Below are 10,929 nucleotides of genomic sequence, written 5' to 3'. Positions count from 1 at the left end.
GGGTTTTATATCTAGTTAAATTTAGATTAAATAAAAATAATTCTATTTAAATATTATGCTGACATAGAATCTTATGAGAGTTCTAAATATTTCAGTTTTATATATATAAATATATATATATATATATATATATCGAGAGAGATTAATGCCATTGCTAATATCACGTCATGTTCATAAAAGATCAACGACCCAGAAGCAAAGAAATCTAACACCAGGTCCAGCGAGTTCACAACAAAGATTCCCGGGACCCACAATCCCGAGAAAACGTGCGGAAGAAGAATGAAAGCGCCGCGCAATTGGCTGAACCCAGAAAAAAGTCAAAACAGAACTCAGAAATTGCTTTGACTCTCAAGTCTCTCTTAATTCTCCCCAAGCTCACGTAAACGCCGACTCTTCCTATCCTTGCCCATCAAATAGTGATTCTCAGGCGGGAGACAAATGAGAGAGAGAGAGAGTATAAAAAAAAGCGAAAGTGACAAAAAAAAAAAAACCAAAGGAGCTATTTTTTGATTATTTTTCAAATCCCACTGCTTCTCTATTAAGTTTTGATAGTACAAAGTAGAAACAGAGAGACTAGAGAGTGGACTTAAAAAAATTCCACGAGAGAGAGAGAGAGAGAGAGTGCGTGTGTAGCAATGGCTTCGTCTCCAACTTCGTCGTGTAGTTCATCGTATTCGAGTCCATTTTCGTCGTCGAAATTCTCTTCTCTACCAGTAATGGCGCTCAGGGAGAAGATCGTCGAAAAAATCCTCGAAAATCGCGTCACTCTTATCGTCGGCGAGACTGGCTGTGGTACTTCCGTACTCTCTTTAACTTTATATCTAGACTCTGTAGTGTTAATGTACGATCGATTCGTGCTTTTTTGTTAGGTTCTGTTTGGTTGCCGAGAAAATATAGGAAAATAGGACTTGTTTGGTTGTTCAGAAGACTCGGAAATATTTTGCGTGCTTGCATTTGAATGCTGAGAAAACTGAATGAAGAAAAAAGAATGATCGGGGAACAAAAAATAGCTTTAGTAGTTTTAGTTTTCGATGTTTGGTTGTTAATAACATGAAACGTTTGAGTCTGCAAAATAATCACTAGATAGTTGGACGATTCAATGTTTTGTTTTCCCTTTGGAATTTAGATGGTGAGAAATGCGAAATTTCGATTTTCATTCTCCGCTTTCTTAGCGGCCAAACAGAGAAATTTTTATCGTGAATTTGAACAAATTTACTATGTTTGTTCGGAATATCCTTACTTAGAGCTTACAAGTTACTAGTATGGAATTTGGTTGTGTCTTCCTTATGTACATATATTATACATTAGGTGGACTGGAAAATGTAGGGAGAGAAGATATTGAAATTTGAATCATTTAAGACTTCATGAAGTGATAATTTTTGCTATTCAACTATATGGCCTAATTGATTTGTGTGTGTGGTTTCTCTCTTCGAAGACAAAATTAACAGATTTCTTTTCTGCATCACCTCTGTATCTCTCTGTTTAACTAAAATGATCATGGGATTGAGTTATGTCTTGTTCACTGTTTTTGAATTTCTAGGACTCACACATTAGATTTTTTTAAACTAAATGTACTTCTACTTATTAAAAAAAAAACTGAATATAATTCTGAACATGGGCACAATATTTTGATACATTCTTTTACTTCTGGGTTTCCTTTTTTTAAAATGATAAGTTATGCCCGCAAAATAGAATGATGGAAAAGAATGCATGTGGCATTCCTTGATTAGTTTGTTGAGGATCCATAACTGGCCCCAAAATTGAGGTCTAAGGTTTTGTAGTTGTTCTTGTAAGTTACACATGACATGCTCAGTGAGTCTTGAAGCCCCAACTTCACCCCCCTCATTGCTCTTAAATGGAAGGAGGTGCCATCTAATTTAGAGTTTATTGCATTAACTGAGTGCAAAGACCAATAAATTTAAATTAACAAGTTATTTGATGGTTCATGCTTTTATACTTATAGAAAGAAAATCAGAATATCTACTATCTTCTATCATTGCTGGTTCACTTAAGGCTACATTAATGGGAATGGGGTTTGGTTAAATGATTTAATTAACCTTTTCATGTTGTTAACATTTTTGCCTAATTTTTAATACAGGAAAGAGCTCACAGGTTCCCCAGTTTCTCCTGAGGGAGGGCATGTCACCAATACTATGTACTCAACCTAGGAGATTTGCTGTTGTAGCTGTTGCTAAAATGGTTGCAAAAGCTCGTAACTGTGAAGTTGGAGAAGAAGTTGGATATCACATAGGTCATTCAAAGCACTTATCAGCAGCGTATGTTATGATCAATAACATTATGCATGTTCTATGTCTTAACATGAGCTTAAATTTTTAAATATTATTTTTGGGGTAGTAAAATTGTAAAAGAGCTTCATTCAAGCAACATGATATAGAGGTTTCAACAGAAGTTCAATTTATTACTTGTCAAACATGGTGGTGATTTGTACTGTTCTTTCTCCTTTGATGACTGTCTTTGGCACCATATTTGAGGTTCTAGTATCAAAATTTTATATTATTTTTGTTAATAGGTTTGTATATAGATATCAAGCATTGGTGCAATAGCAATTTCCTTCCATCAAAGCAACAGGTTGCAAGTTTGAGTCTGAGAATCAGCCTCTCCAAAACAAATTGGGGTTAAGGCTATCTACCATGACCTCTCATTGACCTTGCAAAAGTGGGAGCTTTGTTCCCTGGGTACGGCCTTTTTTAGGTTTGCATATATGCATGGTTGCAATGGCCTGAACTTTTGTACAATGCACTTAGATTATTTATTTAAAAGAAGAACTTATTTTTAGGAGCTGGTCTTAAAGCCAGGGAATTTTCTAGAACAATCTTTTGTTTGACTTGGACAAGGTCAATAAAGACAAGACATTGTTATGTCTAAAATGTTACCGTATCTTATTACCTAAGGGCATATCATGGTTCTTGGTCACATTCACATGATATTCAAATTCTTTTTGGTCCCATGGAAGTTATTTTTAGAAATACCAGTTTGAGTTTTTGTTTAGACTCTTCTTTGGAAGTGGGCTTGAGTTGATTACAAGTTGCAGAAATTCATGCAATCAGTCTTAGATTGGATCCTATAATCAAGTGAGGCTATGCATGTTCTTTCTTAGGGCCAAACTGCAGATTCTGTGTCTATGTGCCAGGTCACCTTAATGACCTGCCCTTATTGTAATAATTTTTTACTCTGAATTTATTTGTAACAGTTATGCATTTTTTCCTGGTATTGTTTCACAGATCAAAGATTGTTTTCAAAACTGCTGGAGTTTTGTTGGATGAACTGCGAGAGAAGGGAATGAATGCACTAAAGTACAAGGTTATTATTCTTGATGAAGTGCATGAACGATCTGTAGAATCTGATCTCGTTCTTGTTTGTCTTAAGCAGTTTCTGATGAAGAACAATGACCTAAGGTTTACATTTTCTTTCTTATTGTTGTTATTGCTGGCAATTTTCATGCAATAAGCTAACCTAAAGTAGTTGGAATAAGACTTGAGTTAATTTATTAAATTTTGTGTGTTGACTATCCGATCATTTCATTTGAAAGTATCTTTTTAACTTCTAAAGGAATGGTGGTTTATCTCTTGTATTTCCACAGTTGTGAGTTTTAATTGAAATTTTTGGGCCTAAGTTTGTATCTGGATCTAATGGATTTCTGAATTTTCAGGGTGGTATTGATGTCTGCAACAGCAGATATTTCAAGATACAAGGATTACTTCAAGGATCTTGGCAGGGGAGAACGAGTTGAAGTGCTTGCAATACCTAGCTCCGACCAGAAAACCATATTTCAGCGAAATGCTTCATATCTTGAACAGGCAATCACTTGTACTCTGAATGCATTTTTTTGTCCTGTCATTCATGCAAGGAACTAATATTAATTCAAAGCACTTCACTCTTAACATTATAGTAACATAAAACCATGGATTTAAAAAATTCTTGTTCCTTTTATTTTGTATGTAATATTTTCCTTGGATACAATTGACTATATGGATTGGAATCCATTGATCTGACTTTCTGCACCATTAATGTATTTGGCTGGATGGTATCATGGTATAGGAGCATAAGAATAGGAAGTAGTTAGTCCTGTTTAAAACTGGACTTGCAACAATTTCATGAAAGCGCCTTCCGAATTCACCATATGCATGCTATTAATTGAAGAATGAGGAAAGGAGTTAGTTGGTGAAAAGTTTCCGGTGTACTTACTTTAAACAAGATTAGGATGAGTAGGCAATGGTGTGTATGTTGGGACGCGAATATTATCAGGCTGAGATTGGACTTGGTGCATAGAGTATCTTGAAAGAGTGTTTGATTCAATTTTAAAAAGTACATATAGTGAGTGATATATAAAAAAAAGAAACAAAAAAAGAAGAAGAATATATAGGGAGTGGTTTGAGAGGCTTGGCAAGGTTAAGGTATGTAGTGTGTAGAGTTTGTTAATTTTTTTTGATAGGTTATTAAAGTTAGAATTTAGGTATAAAGTTCTTTTAATAGATTTTTATGTTTTATATATATTTTTTAATCTAGTGCATATGCCTATATGATGATGGTATCAAATTGTAGATAATTTGGCCTGAAAAAAGTAATGTGACCTTGTGGAAAAAGATTAGGTCATGTGACAATACATGGCACTTGTATTTATTGGAAACCATGAGTAAGTTTCAGAGTTTACAATGGAATATGATCTTTTATTATGAAAACCTATTTTAATTTTACTGAAATTTTTTTCATTATGCTTTGTTTTCTGTACAGATAACTGAATTTCTTGGAATAAGTTCAGAGTTAAATTCTTCACAATATTGTCCTGGTCCAAGCCCTTCCATGGCTGATGCTGATATTAAGCCTGATGTCCACAAACTTATTCATAAACTGGTGTTGCATATCCATGAGAACGAGCCAGACATTGAAAAGAGCATTTTGGTTTTCCTCCCAACATACTTTTCGCTGGAGCAGCAATGGAACCTTCTGAAGCCACTTAGTTCATCTTTTAAAGTTCACATTTTACATAGCAGTGTTGACACTGAACAAGCTCTCATGGCCATGAAGATCTGGAAGTCCCATCGTAAGGTATGCCACGATCGGTTCTCCACCTTATATTTGTGTGTATCATGGTCAGGGAGGAGGTAGGAAGGGATGGATGGATGTGGACTTGATATTTAACATAAAAGAAATGATCTTTGATGACTTGTAAATATCTTCTGTTTCATAATGTCATTGCATTATCCTTTAATTATGCACTTTCTATTTGAGGAGTATATAGGGCTAGTTTAATTCTGATGCTGCTTCTTTATAAAGCATGGTCTTTGATGCCTCTAAAACTGCAAATCTATTTAGGCTGTGAATCATAGTTTCATCTTGTAATTAATTAATTATCTTCCATTACCAATATTTAGCAGTTGCAAGGTCAATTTGGTTATTGTTGTTGTTGATCTAGTTAGTTATTCCCACTATCATGGTTGTGGCTGTTCTATTGAATAACATGTTTATCAGGTTATATTGGCTACAAATATTGCGGAGTCATCTGTGACAATACCAAAGGTGGCGTTTGTTATTGATTCATGCCGATCTTTACAAGTTTTTTGGGACAGTAATCGGAAAAATGAAGCTGTAGAGCTTGTTTGGGTTTCCAAATCTCAGGTGATGGGGGAATCATACTGGTTTTCTTGTTAATTAGTATTCTTACTATTTTCTTAGCTCCTTTTTTCAAATTGTGCTGTAGGCTGAGCAGCGTAGAGGAAGAACTGGTCGAACTTGTGATGGCCAGGTTTATCGGTTGGTTACAAGATCATTTTTCAGCCAGCTTGAGGATTATGAGTGTCCATCTATACTAAGGTTATCATTGAGGCAGCAAGTGCTTCAGATCTGTTGTGCTGAATCTAGAGCTATTAATGATCCCAAGGGTATGGTAATATGATCTCATTTTGCTGTAAATTCTGGACCACTTGTAAATTTTTCAAGGAAAGTCCACAATTCCTCTTCATTTTATTTACATACGATCACTTAAGATAGAGGCCCAATATAGAATGGTTGAAGTGTTGAATTTCCTTTATGTCCTGTTGTATTACTGTGGAGGTATGCTGCTAGTGGTGGGTGGGTGGAATCCAACCCAAGTTAAAATGGCCTTATCTAGTAGAAAAAGCTCACATTGGAGTTGGTAAATGTTGGTTTGCGCTTGGGCTTGAAATCCCTGCTCAACACATATATATATTTATTTATATTTGGAGATGAGCAAAAACCTCTGGCATCAAGATGCCCTCTAGATATATTCTTGCATGAGTTATCATGTATTACTTACAAAAGGTAAGAAAATTGTGTAATATAATTATCTATGTCACGTTATGTAGGAAGTACAAATAGTTATACTATTGATTTGATTGAGTTGCCCTCTTAATTATTTTGACTTTTTCTCACCAATTTTTCCATCTAGAGTTGTAGTAACTACAAGCATTTTTAGAAAGAAGGGTTGACCTATAAAACATTTCCACATTCCCCACACTAGTATATTTATCACTTAGCAGAACACCACCTATATCTAACATGACTAGTATGTCATTTGTTTTGAATGTATAGCATGATAGCAGCGTCAAGAAAGACAACAAACATGAATTAGGCTTACCAAACCTACACTACCTGCTCAACACTCTTTGACCAGGTTTTTTGAGATTTGAGATTTTTGGTGTGGCTGGGTATTGTCAACCTTACTACCTTAGGGTTGAGTTTGGCCAGCCTTTTTGCCCAAAGGGCAGTCCAAATGATCATTATATTATTATTTGCATCTGCCAACCTTTCTATCCCTTAAAAATGCATTAATTTATCATGTTAATTAAAATAATATTGTGTTCTTTTTATCTGATGCTATGATTGTTTTTTCTTTGATAGTAGACTTTATGATTGTTAAGTGGTTAGTTTTTCTCAATTTTGTGCAAGTGATACTGGATTTTAAGATCAAGGTATAATTAAAGCTTGAAACATAGAAATTTTGTGGTACAAATTCACTAGTTTAGGAGATATAGGGAGTCATAACAATATCTGCTATGAAATAATTACTACATGGAGGAGATCCACTGTACGTTTGTGTGAGTACAGTTTTCTACTTTGAGGATTGAATATGGTTTAAGCTGTTGGAACTTTTTTGCAGCCTTATTGCAGAAGGCTCTGGATTCACCAGATCCTGAAGTTGTTGAGGATTCACTGAACTTGCTTGTTCACATGCGTGCATTGGAGAGGACGCCTCTAAGAGGCCGGTATGAGCCTACATTGTATGGACGATTACTTGCCAGTTTCTCATTGTCTTTTAATGCTTCTGTGTTGATACTTAAGTTTGGACTCGTTGGAATGCTGCGTGAAGGCATTCTGCTGGGTACATTAATGGATACACAGCCCCCACCCATTCTTCGTCCTTTTGGAGAGGAACATTTGGTATTTTTATCCATCAAGTGAATGAACTTTGCAGTTTTGAAATTCCTTGATTGCTAGAACAATTGCTGTATCTGATATTCTGATTTGATTGTTGTTCCCCAGTTTACTGAGTACATCAACTGCTACTTTAGTGGAGATAGCAATGATGATGTCCAAATTGGGCGAAAGGAGGTGGTACTCATGGCAAACCTATGTGCATTTCAGTTTTGGCAACGTGTATTCAAGGTAAAGTGGTATGATTTTAATTGGAATTTGGACTTTTTAATAGAATTTGAATGCATGATTTACACATTTTGCCTTTCTATGAAGGATAAGCACCGTCTTGAAAATTTGAAGCAACTTCTGAAGTTTGATGAGATAAAAGATACAACATTACTGCTGCCAAAGATTGAGGAAGAATGGTGCTCTTTCCATAATCTTTTGCAGTCATCATTACATCATGTCTCAGAAATATGTATGAATCTATGCCATTACAGCACTCTTTTAAAAAAAAAAAAATATTGTGCAGTCATAACTACAGTGTATCTATGACTTAAGTACAATCTTAAACATAAATTTAATTGCACCCTTTTTTAATAGAAAAAAAATTAGTTTAAGCTCCTTTTCAAGTTTGAGAGTCTTTCTTTTCAGATGAGGATGTGTTAAGTTCAGTGCATCGTTTTCGGCCCAAATTTCTGGCTACATCCAATGGGCTGCCATCCTACTATGATCCTTATGAATTTGAACATACTTGCCTTCTCCAATGTCAGTCAGATGGAGATACAGATGCACTTGATGATGAGCATCTTGAGCCATCTAGTGAAATAAGGAAATGTGTTGCTGAACCATTTGTTGCTTCCAATAATTTTCAGACCAATGATGTGGTTAAAAATTTGGCAACTACTATCAAAGAGGTATCTTCTTTTGACTCTCTTGTGTGCACTATTCTTGACATAAAAACTGATCTTTCCTTTACCTGTCATGTTTAACAGATAAGGGTTCTGTGCACAGAAGACAGATCTGGTAACCAGCATATAAATGCTGACGATAATGGTTCTCATGTCAATGGGGACGAGTCTCTATGTGTATATTTTATTAAAGGATTCTGCAACAGGGGCAGTCAATGCTTGTTTTCTCATTCACTTGGAGCGAAGAGACCCATATGCAAATTCTTCTTTTCATTCCAGGTATCTCACATTTGTGGCTTCAATAATTGAAAATGGTGTATGAAGTGTTTATATGGCCTCAATTAGCCCATGCTAATTATTTTAGGGTCTGGTCCCTTAGGGCATTTGTTAATTGATGATTTTAAGAAAGTTTTAATATCACTTTTATTAAAAATATAAAAGGTTATTAAAAAAATCGATTACTTTTCTCTTTTCGCATAAAAAGTTTCTTAAAATACTTTCTAAACTAATACCCTTAAGGCATCTATTAACTTTTCCCATTATTTAAAGTACAAATAGTTGCAATGCTTAACTGCAAATGAAGTAATCAATAGTCATCAATTAAAGATCATCAAAAACTGCCATTCGGACTTTGTTGGACCTGCTGTTTGAAAACATACTAATAGTGAAGCATGTTATAGTCCTTGGATATACAAACTGACCAAAGCATTCTTAGTAGAAGCTGTGAATATTTTCTCATGCCTAATCTGGTAGGGAAAAAGTTTACCTCCAAACTGGTTTGGAGGAAAATAAGTTCCTCCATCCCACTACGTGGTGGTTGATAAAACCATACATGTGTACTCTTAGTCACAAGATCTATTCAATGAGTCTTGTGAATTATTTAAATGATACACGTGGATGGTTTGGAGGAAAGCTGTGTCCATCTGGCAGTGGGGCACCTGTCTGGAAACACTCTTTTCTGTGGAATAAGAATTCTTTTTTAGAAAAATCTTAATAAATGTCCCATTTCTTTTTAGTATGATGCTCTGCTTTATTGTAATTTGTATTTCATTATTGACAGGGCTGTCGAAATGGAGATGCATGTTTCTTTTCTCATGATCTGGGTCCATCACCATCACCATTACCATCACCATCGGCATCATCTTCTAGCTCAGCTTTATGCCTGCCAGAAGATAGTGATGCGAATGCTGCTTCCCTTCTACGTTTTTTCCCTACATCTTCAGATGGATGCATTCTTCTATTGGATGACACAGATTTACGTTTCTCCACAAATCTTGCTCGCTACTATGATCCATCCAAGATAGTCTCAACAACATGTTTGTCTGATACATACATCTGCGATCCATCCTTGACAGGTGTCCGAATTTTTTGGGGCCTTTATCACCCATGCCATACCATCCTTGCCAAAGGGGAGAATCCAATCCCATGGGATGAAGTGAAGTGTGTGCTATGGTTTCCTAACTTAGAAAGTTATAGTGAAAATTTGGATAGGCAAAAACTTCTCTTGCAGAATTTCTTTGAATATCTATCCATTCGGATATTGGCTGGTGCCTTGTATGAAGTGCGAGTTATTCTTACCATGAACAATATCCGATTTTCACAACTACAGGTAATAATTGATGCTATAAATCATTCATGTTTTGCCTTCTCCACTGCCTGCTTTGCTACTGAGTTTTCTCAAGAGGGGGTAGAAACTGGGAATAATTAGATTGATGACCCTCTTGTCTTGTATTAGCAATGTTGTTCTACCTGGAACTTGTGTGCATTTAATGCACTTCTAAATTCTTTTAATAACACATTGGTGGATACTGGATAACTGTTATGATGAAGTTCTTGGACATAAAATAATGATGCTGCATCCTGTATTACTTTGATGGTTGTGATGATGATGTGGCAAAGCATTTGATTATTGTGTTTTCAGGTTGAAAAGTTGGGCAGAGATTTCTTCTTCTTCCTTACTGAGTCATTTCCGTTTGACGTAACAAGCTTTGGGGAGTTAACAGACTCAATCACCACAAAGAAGCCAATGTTGGTATCGCGGGCCATCTCTTATGTTTTTGATCTGCACCCACCTACTGACATCCAGTTTGGTGATTATGCAGCTACACTGCAGAAGCGTCTGCTAGATATCCAGAGCAACCTTTAGAGGATTTCCTGTGGGCCTCTACAGAAACTCATTGTGTAAAATAAGGAATTTGATTTTAGATTTTACTGGTTGTAAAGTTATTTGCTTTTGGCATTGTATAGTTATAGCAGGATAAGCGCATTGTAAGATTTTTGGGGCAGTTGAGAAGATCTATCTATTCCTATTTATGCTGCTTCTGAAGGAAATGATGTTACATTGAAATTGCCCATGTTATTTTATGGAAAACAGGTCTCGATTTTTTTCATACGAATTTCTGAAGCCATCTAAATATCTATTTTCATTTTTGCTGCTAGCACATATAGGAATGTTTATAACCTTTGGAATTGTTGTCACTGCCTAATCATGGTGACTGGTGCGTTTAGAACTTTATTGTCTTGGCTGGGCTTATGATTCCAGTTTGCTCGGCTCGCCTGCTTGACTTTGCTAAGCCTGCTTACGTTTTTTATTTGCTAGTTCGTGTTTTCTCGGGTGATCAAG

At 35.7% G+C, this 10,929-nt stretch overlaps 1 protein-coding gene across 1 annotated transcript; it reads left to right on the top strand.

Annotated features, from left to right (window-relative positions):
• The first annotated feature begins 303 nt into the window (after positions 1 to 303).
• Positions 304 to 10,702, top strand: LOC115972074 (DExH-box ATP-dependent RNA helicase DExH8). The gene is made up of 14 exons (XM_031092222.1): positions 304 to 792; positions 2,099 to 2,276; positions 3,243 to 3,416; positions 3,671 to 3,818; positions 4,753 to 5,067; positions 5,491 to 5,637; positions 5,720 to 5,900; positions 7,139 to 7,419; positions 7,522 to 7,644; positions 7,729 to 7,873; positions 8,050 to 8,312; positions 8,391 to 8,585; positions 9,367 to 9,915; positions 10,228 to 10,702. Exons 1-14 carry the CDS (start codon positions 636 to 638, stop codon positions 10,450 to 10,452), a joined length of 3,081 nt encoding a protein of 1,026 aa, XP_030948082.1. The 5' UTR covers positions 304 to 635; the 3' UTR covers positions 10,453 to 10,702.
• Positions 10,703 to 10,929: the final 227 nt, after the last annotated feature.

The sequence above is a fragment of the Quercus lobata genome, chromosome 12 (assembly GCF_001633185.2).
Source record: "Quercus lobata isolate SW786 chromosome 12, ValleyOak3.0 Primary Assembly, whole genome shotgun sequence".
In the NCBI taxonomy this organism is placed as follows: domain Eukaryota; kingdom Viridiplantae; phylum Streptophyta; class Magnoliopsida; order Fagales; family Fagaceae; genus Quercus; species Quercus lobata.
This window is presented reverse-complemented; position numbering and strand designations above follow the sequence as displayed.